The sequence below is a fragment of the Ranitomeya variabilis genome, chromosome 1 (assembly GCF_051348905.1).
Source record: "Ranitomeya variabilis isolate aRanVar5 chromosome 1, aRanVar5.hap1, whole genome shotgun sequence".
NCBI lineage: Eukaryota > Metazoa > Chordata > Amphibia > Anura > Dendrobatidae > Ranitomeya > Ranitomeya variabilis.
The window spans coordinates 659,851,493-659,865,179 of record NC_135232.1 but is presented as its reverse complement, the minus strand read 5'-3'; the positions used below and the strand labels follow the sequence as shown (position 1 = coordinate 659,865,179).

Genomic DNA, 13,687 nt, shown 5'->3' with positions numbered 1-13,687 from the left:
ATCCACACTCTTCCCAGCAATAGCAGAGTCATAAAAGTTCTTCCCCAGCAACAGTACAGACAAAAAGATTGAGTATCACATGTAAACCTAGTACAGGCCTAAAAGGCCCCAGGAGCGTGAATATGGGGTAGTCCCAAAAAAAGGTTGTTATACCGAAATGTCTGTAACATAAAAATATATGACTAACTGGAAATTACTAACAACTATATACCTGAGGATTACCTAGATTTTCAAAATTCTAACTACAGTACTTTTACAGAAAATAGAAAACAGGGTTAAACTGAGATATCATGGAGTCATCAGACGAGTGGCCATAAACCACTAGAATATAAAAGCCACAAGGATTTAGACCAAACCACCACAGGCAGAGTTTCAGTAAACCTTAATGTTTTACAATGACAAACCGCAAACATATAGAGGCTTCGAACTGTTTCTGAAGTGAGAAAACAAACATTTATCAAGATGGTGTCACTATGAGCATTGTCTGTCACATCTGTAAATGTTTTACAAGAAATGCAGCTATGTGATTGTCTGAATGCATTCGGTATACAGTATTTAAATCTTGTTTACAAATCGCCATTTGTATATTCGCCATTTGTACATTTGAGGCAGCCAAAGTTATGGCTCTCAAGGAGAGAAACTAATATAGTGGACAAAGAAATATTTGTAATGAACTACTGAGCCAAACTAACATCATTGCATTATCAAATTTATATGAAGTGTATTGTGTCCAATTTGCGCAACCAGGCAACACAAAAAGGAGCTTTCCAGTGAGCTCTTTAAGGTACACAAATGTGAAGTGTTTGCCATCAAGGATCTGGTTTCACCAATGGGGGGTACCTTTTTTAAAAATATACTATTGCCATCACAGCCACCCATGCCCAAACTTCACGGGCCTATAACAATACAAAGCATGTTCACCCAGGTCATGTCGTCAGAGATAAGGAAGAGACATTGCAGGAGACAGTTAAGAATTAGGGCCAATGTAGTGGTGTGGGTCTCTGAGACTTGTAATGCAGTGCATGATCTGCCAAACAATTCCCCAATGGGGTTACCTTTTTTTAAAGTACACTACTGCCATCGCATGCCCCTAGCCCAAATATCAACGGCCTATAACAGTACTGAGCACGTTTACCCTGGTGATCTAGTGGCAGGAACATTTTAGATTGCAGGAGACCGAGTTAAGAAGTCGGCCCAATGGAATGTCATGCCCAATTCCCCAATGTGGGATCCTTTTTAAAAAAAATAAGAGAGTGCCATCACAGCCCCCTTGGCCAAAATGCACCGTACAGAGCACGTTCACCCTGGTGATCTACTGGCAGATACAGGATAGATTGCAGGCGACCGAGTTAAGAAGTAGGCCCAATGTAATGTCATGCCCAGTTCCCCAATGTGTTGTCCTTTTTTTAAAAAAAATAAGTGCCATCACAGCATCCTTTGCCAAAATGCACCGTACAGACCACGTTCACCCTGGTGATATATTGGTTCTGGATGAGGAGGATGAGGATAAGAACAAACAGACCAAATCTGTAAGCGTATACCCATGTGGGGTTGTGAAGAGGTGCATGAGAATACGCCTCCCCAAAAGAGAGAATGTATTTGAGGTTATGTTTCGCTGTTTTCACTTGGTGGTGTACAGAAGTCTTTCCCAATCCAGGCCTTGTTCATTTTTATAAGAGTCAGCCTGTCAGCATTTTCAGTTGACAGGCGGATGCGCTTTTCTGTTATAATTCCACCAGCGGCACTAAAACCCCTCTCTGACAGAACGCTAGCAGCAGGGCAGACCAGGACCTCCAAGGTGTAGAGCGCCAGTTCATGTCACGTGTCCAGCTTGGATACCCAATAATTCAAAGGCACATAGGAATCCCGGAGGATGTTTGTACGATCTGCAAGGTACTCCCTCACCATCTTCCCAAACATTGCACTTCTTGTGACAGCGCCCCTTGCCTCTGTGCCGCCACGATGGGAATGTCTGAGAAAACTGTCCCAGAACTTGGCCATTGTTCCCCTGCCTGAGCTGGATTGTACTTCTGTCTCTCTCTTGCTTGGAGTCCTTGGTTGTACAACAAACTCTTGACTTCTGCTGCCAGCGTTCTCACATGGGAATTTTCTAAGTAATTCCGCTACAAGGGCCCTGTGGTACTGCAAAATTTTAGTACACCTCTCTGCCTCAGGCAGAAGAGATTGAAAGTTCTCCTGGAAGCGTGGGTCTAGAAGTGTCACCAACCAGTAATGAGTGTCACCCAAAATTTTGATAATCCGAGGGTCACGTGAAATACAGTGCAACATAAAGTCAGCCATGCGTGCCAGACTGCTAACAGGCAAGACTTCCGTGTCCTCATCAACAGGACACCTGATGATGCTGTCCTCCTCCTCCTCCCTGTCCTCAGGTCATCCCCACTGAACAGAAGCTAATACAGATGTGTTTGTAGTACCATCTATAGCACATGAAAGTAGCTCCTGTTCTTCCTCCTCCTCCTCCTCATTGCCTAACAATCCAGGTTGAGAAGACATGAGGCTGGGCTGAGTGTAATCCCCCTGTATGTTTCCTTGCTCCATGTCCTCGTGCTCCGCCTGCAATGCATCCTCTCTGATTGTGAGCAGATAGTTTTTCAGAATGCTGAGAAGCGGGATAGTGATGCTAATTATGGCATCACCACCACTCACCATCTTAGTGCAGTCCTCAAAGTTTTGGAGGATGTTACATATGTCTTACATCCATGTCCACTCCTGAGGTCTTATGTGTGGAGTCTGACCTGAAATTCGATGGCCTTGTTGATGTTGGTAGTCAACAACGGCCCTCTTCTGCTCACAAATCCTTTCCTACATATGCAGCGTAGAGTTCCAGCGCGTGGGGATGGGGACATCATACAATAGTCGGTGAGCTGGAATCTGAAAACGCTGCTGAAGCATGGCAAGGGCGGCTGAAGCTGTAGCTGGCTTTCTAAAATGGTCAGACAGACGGCATACTTTCACTAGCAGATCCGGCAGCTCCGGGTAGCTTTTCAGAAATCGTTGAACCAAGAGGTTAAGCACATGGGCCAAGCAAGGTGTGCGTATGAGCTCACCTTGCCTCAGAGTAGCCATCAGGTTACGGCCATTGTCACACACGACCATGCCTGGCTGTAGGTTCAGTGGTGTCATCCAAACATCTGACTGCTTTTTCAGCGCTGTCCACAACTCTTCTGCATTGTGCGGTTTGTCACCTATGCAGATTAGCTTCAGCACAGCCTGTTGCCGCTTGACTGAGGCAGTGCTGCAGTGCTTCCAGTTTCTGACTGATGTGTTGATTTCATAGACGGAGGATGAAGAGGAGGAGGAGGAGGTGCAGGAGCTGTAGACTGTGGGGGCAACCCTGATTGACATAGGGCCAGCAATCCTCAGCGTGGGGAGGAAGTGTTCCATCTCAAGGTCCAACTGGGTCCCGGCTTCCACTATGTTAACCCAGTGTGCCGTCATTGAGATGTACCGTCCCTGCCCACAAGCACTTGTCCACGTGTCCGTGGTTAGGTGGACTTTCCCGGTAACAGGATTGTTGAGGGCACGGGTAATGTTGTGGGACACATGCTGGTGTAATGCCGGTACGGCACACCGGTAGAAATAGTGGCGACTGGGGACCGAGTACCTTGGGACAACCGCCCCCATCAGGTTGCGGAATGCTTCTGTCTCAACAAGCCTAAAAGGCAGCATTTCTAGCACAAGCAGAAGAGAAATATTAGAATTGAGGACTGTGGCCTGTGGGGCGTTGGCTGGGTATTTCTGCTTGCGTTCCAAAGACTGGGTTATAGACAACTGAACGCTGTGCTGGGTCAAGGACGTGGACGGGCTTGCTGATGGTGCTGCTTGACTGTGGGCCACAACAGGTGCAGGGCTAGAGGCATCTTCACATGCACGGTGTACTTGGGATTGGCTTCTATGCAAAACAGTGGAAGAAGCAGTGGTGTGACCAGCAGGCAGTGGTCCTCGAGCCTGGGGTTCGGCCCACAAAGTCAGGTGCTTTGCTTGCATGTGCCTGATCATGCTGGTGGTCAGGCTGGTTGTTTTACTACCCCTGCTGAAGCAGGCATGGCAGGTGCTGCAAATGGCCTGTTTAGGGTTATCGGCAGAGTCTTGAAAAAATAGCCAGACTCTGGAAGATCTCACAGGTGGAATGGCAACTTCACTCATGTTGGTGTTACAGGGAACGGATGCATGCCCTCTGTCTGTGGCCACCACACTGCTTCTTCCTGCCTGTTGGGGGATATGCCTCCTTCCCCATTTGTGCTGCTGTCCTCGCTACGCATGTCCTCCTGCCAGCTTGGGTCAGTTACTATGTCATCCACCACCTCGTCTTCCACATCTGCACCCTGATCCTCCTCCTGACTTTCTAGAAATTGTGTCTCATCATGGTCCACCTCTTGTGACACTTTCCCACCATTGCCTTCGTGTGACTGGGGCTGGTCAAAGCTTTGGGCAGCTCTACATGCGATCTCATCTTTCCCCACTTCAAGTTGACTGGGAGAGATTTCTGAATCTTGAAATGGAAAACTGAACAGCTCTTCAGAGTGTCCAATGTGGGATCAGTTGTCTCAGGGCACTCGGCATGGTGGGAGGAAAGAGGATCAGGGTGAGGAATATCCTGGCCTCACTCACGGCTACTCAGACTTGACTTTGTGGAAGACAAGGTGGTGGTGGCTAAGTGACTGGAAGCTTTTTCCGCTATCCAGCCAACCACCGTTACACACTGCTGTGGCTTCAATAGTTGTGTGCTGTGGTCCCCTAGAAACTGGGACAGGAATGCCGAGAGAGAAGATGTGGGTCTTTGTTTTGCGCACTTTCACCTTGCCCATGGCCTCATCCTCTGGATGCACCATCAGCATCACATCCACTTCCCTGTCCCTTGCCCCTTGCCTTAACCATTTTAAATGGACTACTGCACTATTTCAAATGCTCAACACAAATGTCTTTATTAGTAGCGAAATAATATGTGATCAGTATGCCTGCAAATCTATGATTTTTCAAACCCAAACACCAGGCAGGCCTCAGCCTGACCTAACAGACTGTATTCAATTTTTTTAAGTTAATTCATGCAAAATAGTGCGGTATAGAATTTGAGTATCACACAGCCAAAAAATAAGTACACCGGTCTCCAATGCCCAAACTAGGAGCACAGAGATATATGACGGCTCTAACGGAAATACCACACTGGCAAATCTGTGGCCTTTGAATTTTTTTATACGAAATAGCGCCGTATAGAATTTGAGTATCACACAGTCAAAAAATAAGTACACCGGCCTACAATGACCAAACATGGAGGACGCAGATATATGAGGCCTTTTTCAGTGAATTTAAAACACCAAAAAAAAGGGAGCACAAGGGTCGCACAGACAACTATGCTACGTATGCCTGACAAACTATAACTTTTCAACAGGCCTCAGTCTGACAGAACAGACTGTATTTTTTTTTTTTTAGGGGGGGGGAATTTTTGGAAAAAAAAAGAAGGAAAAATAGGTATATAGACAGTAAAGAAGCTGCAGCAGCAGCAGGCGGTTATGGAGCTTTGGGAGGGATGCAGTGGGAGCAATGGACGCACATACAGTGCCTGCAGGCCTTGCACTGATGTGGATATGCTGTGCCCTGCCTGCCTAGCGCTGCAATATCGGGACCCACAAATTAGCCCTACAAAGGACTTTTGGTTTCTGAGGAGTTGTGGATGTAAGAGTTGCAGGCCTACACTAACTCTAAAACCACGATTCTGACCCTATCTCGGCAGCAGCTCTCCCTATTCTCGCTGAAACAGGAACAGAATGCGGCGAGCAGGGCGGCACAAGGTCTCTTATACTCGGGATGATGCTGTACGGCCAAGCCAATCACTGCACGACCACAACAAAGATGGCTGCGGCGTTTCATGGCCTGGCAGACAATCCCTGCACCGTGATTGGGTCTCTTAAGTCCGCCAAAATTGCTGGGTGAAGACTGCAGTTACCGCCGAATAATACCGGAAATGCTCGCTGCTCGCCGAGTACACCGATACCTGGGCGAGTAACGAGTAGTGGCGAGCACGTTCACTCATCACTATTTCTGAACTCTTCCGGAGTTAAAAAATTAGTACTGTTGTTTCTAAATGACTATGGACTTGTTTTCTTTGCATCATTTGAGGTCTGAAAGCACTGGGTTATTTTTATTTTGACCATTTTTCTTTGTTAGAAAAAAATACTAAATTTATTGCTTGAAAATTCTGAGGCATGTCAGAAGTTTATAGAATAAAAGAGCAATTTACATTTTACTCAAAAATATATCTATAGAGAAAAATCAGACAAACTGGACATTTTGCAGTGGTCTCTTCATTTTTGCCAGGGCTGTAAGTATAATTACAACTGTGATTTGTCAAAAATCACAGCTGACATCAAGCCCAGGGTTAGTAATAGAGAGGTGTCTATGAAACACCCCGTTTACTAACACTGTAAGTAAAACTAAAGAAACACAGATTAAAAACATGTAATTAAAATATAAAAACAGACACCCTCTTTCACCCATTTACCCAAAAAAAAAACACCTGCAGGTTCAATGAGATCCACAAGGTCCAGCGTAATCCACATCGAGGTCCCAAGATGATTCCCTGCTCCAATACATACAGAAGCCATAGTGACATCATAAAACGTGACCCCTCCCCGTGTCCGCCGTACACACACTAAGGGTGGCATGGAAGCCGTCACCTGTGAGGTCACTGGAGATGACAGTTTGCGGTTATCACAGCACCCTCTGAGCTGTCACTTGAGGTGAACTCAAGAAGCACAGTGACCGGCAATACGCATAACCTGGCGGAAACATTGTAGTAGGTTGGATTGCCGGACTGCCCCCTGCGTGACACAGGGGCACTACAGTACGGACGTCCGACAGTGAACCGTGGAATCATCACAGTGCATAAGATTGGTGAATTACTGTTGGACTGCGCTGCCCACTAGACTTTGTTATATACAGCAAGCTAAAGCTAAGTGGGCAGAAGGACCTGGCGTTTTAGCTTACTAAGTCTGGTATTAAACCACTCCAAGGGACCTGGTCCTTTATCCCACTTGGATTTAGCTTTCTCACAGTGAGCAGGCTAAATCCAAGTTGGCAGAAGGACCTGGTCCTTTAGCCTGCTAGGTCTAGTATTAAAACACTCACAGGGACCTGGTCCTTTAGCCAGCTGGGATTTAGCTTTCTCACAGTGAGCAGGCTAAATGCAAGTTGGCAGAAGGACCTGGTCCATTTGGCCAATAATTATAGTATTAACCCCTTCACAACGCATGATGCAGTTACGTCATATATCATAGAAATATAAGAAAAAATATTGATTTTGCTCAATTAAAAAAATACACAAATTGGGACTTGACATGTTTAGAAACGTCTGACCAATCAAAATGTTAAATAATCTGATCAGTAAACGGCATAACGAGAAAAAACTCGAAACGCCATAATGACTTTTTTTGGTCGCCGCAACATTGCAATAAAATGAAATAAGAGGTGATCAAAACATGGTATCCGCACCAAAATGGTATCAATAAGAACGTCCCGCCAAAATAAAAAAAATTCCCAACGGCGATGTGGATGGAAAAATAAGTTATGGGAAGGAAAAAAAATTTAAAAAACGGAAAATCGCCTGAGGGTTAAAACACTCCTAGGTGCATGCATGGAAAAAAATCTGTGGTTGTGTGATCTACAAAAATGATCACCAGTAAATAAAACGGGACGAGGATGAGATTGGCGCAGAATATTGTACACACTGGGATTAAGGGGAAAATTTGTGTGTATAATTGTCACATATAAATAAATATGTAATCAGATGTCATATCCAGGCTGCGGCTCAATATTACTGCAAAAAAATCACATGACAGTATTCATATCTATCTATATACAATGAGGGTCCTTCTATCTACTGGGATTTAGCATTCTTATATAGAGCAGGCTAAATCCCAGTCGGCTAAAGGACCTGGTCCCTCTGCCGACTAGGAAATAGCCGACTCTGTGTGAGAAAGCTAAATCCCAGTGCACAGAAGGACCTGGGCCTTTAGCCGACTGGGATTTAGCCACAACCCTATACACGGAGGAGCAGTACCTGCACGCCGCCTGCGTTCCACCACTTCATACACTTCCTCTTCCGGGGTGACGTCAGCACGCACCCTAGTGATCCTCTTATACAGACCGGCGTTCTTGTTTAACCCCTTCCTGTCACGCAGGGCCGGAACCGAACCTGCTCCATAGAGCAGAGCACTGTCTTCTCTGGAGATAAGACCCGAGCGCTGCCATAGAAGAAACTCACCGCCTGAACACATTAAACTATATGGATTTTCACATTTGTTTCTCAGAAAGCTGGGTGACGACTAATATGCCCACCATTACTGTCACTAAGTGGGTAGAGATCTGTTACAGATGCCACTCAGGAAGTTGGGAGAGCTGAGTAGCAATCTGTGCAGAAGCCATAATGTGGGCTCTATGTGGCCTGGTAGCAGCGGATCCTGACAACTGTCGGTCATGGTGCTGGGCGGGATGGGGTGGGAGAGTTATCTGTATCGGTTAAGGGGGCTTCCAGGGACGAGATCACAGGTTACGTCATCGATATATGAGATGAGTTGGGGTCACAGCCACCGATCAGCTGAAATTCACATGAATGGGTGTCTGCCCCCACCAATCTCACACTCAGTGACGGTGTGTACATGCTAACAGGTATAAACTAACACATGCAGCTCTACACTTATGTTACTGACTTTATGGCAGTTTCATCCTGCAGACACTAGATGGCGCTGTGGCTCCCGATGACGTCACGGCTCCTTGCAGCCTCTAGGCAGTAATAGCAGCATGTGACGTCGCCGAGCGCAGTGGCGTGCGCCTGTAATCCCGGCCACCAAGGGAGGCTGAGTGTTGGATCGCTTTGAGTCTAGGGGTTCTAGACTGCTCTGTGCCAATCCGTTCGGGGCGCTGCACTAGGTTCCGGTATTTGTGACACTGGGGGAACTAGAGCGAACCAGTGTCCTAAAGTGGGAGGAGGCCGGCCCGGGACGGCCCAAGAGACCCCATGCCGACCGACGTGTGTAGCCGCGCCTGTGATAGCACCACGTTGTAGACTAGTCTACAATGCAGGGCAGGACTGGACAACACAGCGTGACATCCACTTTTTATACACACAGAAAATATTCATTTTAGATCGGGAAATCATTATTAATGTAGAAAAAGATCCAATTTCTTAAAATTGTGATGTTTATTAGAAAATTCAATGCAAACATTCAAGACTGTCTATGCATTGAACTTTGTACTTCGTTTTCTAATAAACATCGACATTTTAAGATGCTGAATGTTTTCTACATTTGATCCCTTGGCTTCCGTGCTACAATGCCCCTAGAGTCGGAGCTGTTTTTTCTTTTTTCAACAGATCATTATTAACCCTCAGTCACATCTGCAATAATTATTATTCGGTTGATGCTTTGAAGGTAACAATGAACTATGCAAAACATGAAAATGTAAATATATATATATATATATATATATATATATATATATATATATATATATATATACACTCACTGGCCACTTTATTAGGTACACCTGTCCAACTTCTTGTTAACACTTAATTTCTAATCAGCCAATCACATGGCGGCAACTCAGTGCATTTAGGCATGTAGACATGGTCAAGACAATCTCCTGCAGTTCAAACCGAGCATCAGTATGGGGAAGAAAGGTGATTTGAGTGCCTTTGAACGTGGCATGGTTGTTGGTGCCAGAAGGGCTGGTCTGAGTATTTCAGAAACTGCTGATCTACTGGGATTTTCACGCACAACCATCTCTAGGGTTTACAGAGAATGGTCCGAAAAAGAAAAAAAATCCAGTGAGCGGCAGTTCTGTGGGCAGAAATGCCTTGTTGATGCCAGAGGTCAGAGGAGAATGGGCAGACTGGTTCGAGCTGATAGAAAGGCAACAGTGACTCAAATCGCCACCCGTTACAACCAAGGTAGGCCTAAGAGCATCTCTGAACGCACAGTGCGTTGAACTTTGAGGCAGATGGGCTACAGCAGCAGAAGACCACACCGGGTACCACTCCTTTCAGCTAAGAACAGGAAACTGAGGCTACAATTTGTACAAGCTCATCGAAATTGGACAGTAGAAGATTGGAAAAACGTTGCTTGGTCTGATGAGTCTCGATTTCTGCTGCGACATTCGGATGGTAGGGTCAGAATTTGGCGTAAACAACATGAAAGCATGGATCCATCCTGCCTTGTATGGAGCATCTTTGGGATGTGCAGCCGACAAATCTGCGGCAACTGTGTGATGCCATCATCTCAATATGGACCAAAATCTCTGAGGAATGCTTCCAGCACCTTGTTGAATCTATGCCACGAAGAATTGAGGCAGTTCTGAAGGCAAAAGGGGGTCCAACCCGTTACTAGCATGGTGTACCTAATAAAGTGGCCGGTGAGTGTATATATATATATATATATTCCTCCTGTATTTGTACTTTCTCCCTATCTCCCCAGATTCTGATATTACGTCTCCTGATCTCTCTGTGATGCCGTTACACTGAGCGCTACTGACACCTACTGGCGAAACCAATAAATTGCTTCCATCTGTTATGCAGTACTAGGTGTTACCAGCAGAGGCCACTCCAGCTCTAAACCTTCAGGACGGAACATGAATCACCTGCAAAATTCACATTATAATGAGGTTACGCTGAAGGCCTCATGAGAAAATGATCTATTGTTTATATCAGTTTTTTTTTCTTCAATGTATTTTTTTCCATATAAAAATCTGTATTAAAAATAAAGTAGTAATATAATATATCAAAAATTATTAACACAAATAAATATATTTAAAAAATTACCAATAATAAGTATAAAATAAACAGACCACAAATCAACCCACTAAAAACACAAGAAGATCCTAAGGGTGCGTGTCCACGTTCAGGATGGCCGGCGCTTTGGACGGAGCGGAAAACTCGCTCTGCCCTAAGCCCCGCCCTCTTCTGGAGACGCGATGATGCCGGATGTGTTCATTGCACACATCCGGCATCATCGCACCCCACACATAGGGCCCTGTGATTTACCTTGCAGCGGCACAGCGAGGTAAACGGACATGCTGCGATCTAAAAAGCTCAATCCGCTGCTATTCCGGATGTAAAACGGCCCATGGACACATACCCTAAGGCCGGCGTCACACTGGCGAGTTTTACGGACGTATGAGCGCAGAAAATACACCCGTAAAATACGCATAACACACGGCCCAATGATTCTCTATGGCCCAGCTCCTATCAGCCGTATTTTACTGATCCGTATTATACGGTCTTCTACGGCCGTAGAAAAACACAGCATGCTGCGTTTGTCACCGTAATGCGCAAAACAATCGCCAATGAAAGTCTATAGGGGCGAGAAAAGTACGGATTACACACAGACCAGCAGTGTGACTTGCGAGAAATACGCAGCGGTGTTCTATAGAAAAGCCGGTAATTCAATAGCCGGCTTTTCATTTCTCCTTCACAAACCCGACAGGATATGAGACATGGTTTACATACAGTAAACCATCTCATATCCCTTTTTTTTTTAAAAAAATTCCACACTACTAATGTTAGTAGTGTATGTGCAAAATTTGGGCACTGTAGCTTGTAAAATAAAGGGTGAAATGGCGGAAAAAGGGTCCATGGTTATTAGCCCCCCCTGGCTACAAACATCTGCCCCCAGCCACCCCAGAAAAGGCACATCTGTAAAGATGCGCCTATTCTGACACTTGGTCACTATCTTTCCACTCCCGTGTAGTGGTGGGATATGGGGTAATGAAGGGTTAATGTCACCAGGGCCGTATTTGCCACTAGGCACGTGAGGGCACGTGCCTAGGGCGGGGACAATGCAGGGGGCGGCACCTGAGCAAGGTTTTTTTTTTTTTATAAAAGCTAGGTCACCTCCCAGGGGGTGGGGTGGAGTGGAGAGATGAGCCATGCATACGGGGGGGGGGGGGAATATGAGCCATGCATACGGGGGGGTGAAATACGAGCCATGCATACAAGGGGGGGAATATGAGCCATGCATACAGGAGGGGGAATACGAGCCATGCATACAAGGGGGGGTATATGAGCCATGCATACAGGAGGGGGAATATGAGCCATGCATACAGGGGGGAATATGAGCCATGCACACAGGGGGGGGAATATGAGCCATGCATACAGGGGGGGAATATGAGCCATGCATACAGGGGGGATATGAGCCAAGCATACAGGAGGGGGGAAATATGAGCCATGCATACAGGAGGGGGGGAATATGAGCCATGCATACAGGGGGGGAATATGAGCCATGCATACAGGAGGGGGGGGGGGTCATTATACAGTATTAAGCATCATGTGGCCATTATACAGTATGGAGCACTGTGTGGCCATTATGCATTATGGAGCATCATGTGTGGCCATTATACACTATGGAGCATCATGTGTGGCCATTATACAGTATTGAGCATCATGTGTGGCCATTATACAGTATGGAGAACTGTGTGGCCGTTATACAGTATTGAGCATCATGTGTGGCCATTATACAGTATGGAGCATCATGTGTGGCCAATGGCCATTATACAGTATGGAGCATCATGTGTGGCCGTTATACAGTATGGAGCATCATGTGTGGCCAATGGCCATTATACAGTATGGAGCATCATGTGTGGCCGTTATACAGTATGGAGCATCATGTTTGGCCATTATACAGTATTGAGCATCATGTGGGATCATTATACAGTATGGAGAACTGTGTGTGGCCTTTATACAGTATGGAGCACTATGTGTGGCCATTATACAGTATGGAGCACTATGTGTGGCCATTATACAGTATGGAGCATAATGTGTGGCCATTATACACTATGGAGCATCATGTGTGGCCATTATACAGTATTGAGCATCATGTGTGGCCATTATACAGTATGGAGAACTGTGTGTGGCCATTATACAGTATGGAGCATCATGTGTGGTGGCCATTATACAGTATTGAGCATCATGTGGGGCCATTATACAGGATGGAGCAACATGTGTGGCCATTATACAGTATGGAGCATCATGTGTGGTCATTATACAGTATAGAGCACTGTGGCCATATTTTTTTTTTGTTTATATTTATTGTATATAAAACAGTGTGATCAGCAGTGCTAAATGGTTGTGGTTGGGACGTGGATATGGGTGTGACTAGTTGTGAAATGGGTGTGGCCTAAAATTTGCCGCAAACGCACGCCGCAAACTTTATACCTCCTTCCCTTCTTCAAAAGTTGGGAGGTATGCTACCGCATTTGCCAGATCATGGCAAGTGCCGCAAATCCCATAGGGAATGAATGAGGCTGAACGCAGTGTTGCCGTAAGTGATCCGTTACGCGGCAGATGCAGAAAAACTGCCCGATCGGCTGCAAAAGGCGACTTTCACATCAGCGATTCTTGCCAAAGTCACTGCCGATAGTGTCATACTCACCAAAGGGGGAGGCAGCACTAAAAGTGCCTAGGGCAGCAGAAACTCTAAATACGGCCCTGGGCACGGTGGCAACTTGTGGGGGCCGGGGCATTCTAGAGTCCCTGTAAAAAGCCTCAGGCCATCAGTCATACAGGTTTGTCCTATCCTTACCATCAGGGGGACAGAGAAAGAGACATAACATCTAGAACATCTACAACAGTTGTGAGGACCTTATGAGAGGCTCAGCAATATGGTACTACAACACCCCG

The 13,687-nt window shown here is 45.9% G+C and overlaps 1 protein-coding gene across 1 annotated transcript in view; it reads left to right on the top strand.

Moving 5' to 3' along the window:
* The window catches only part of LOC143775152 (exonuclease 3'-5' domain-containing protein 2-like), a 77,631-nt gene extending 66,871 nt beyond the window's left edge, over positions 1–10,760 (top strand). Inside the window, exon 6 of the mRNA XM_077263004.1 lies at positions 10,488–10,760. Coding sequence (XP_077119119.1) covers positions 10,488–10,494 — 7 coding nt within the window. The 3' untranslated portion in view covers positions 10,495–10,760. The remainder of the gene's footprint in view (positions 1–10,487) is intronic.
* Positions 10,761–13,687: the final 2,927 nt, after the last annotated feature.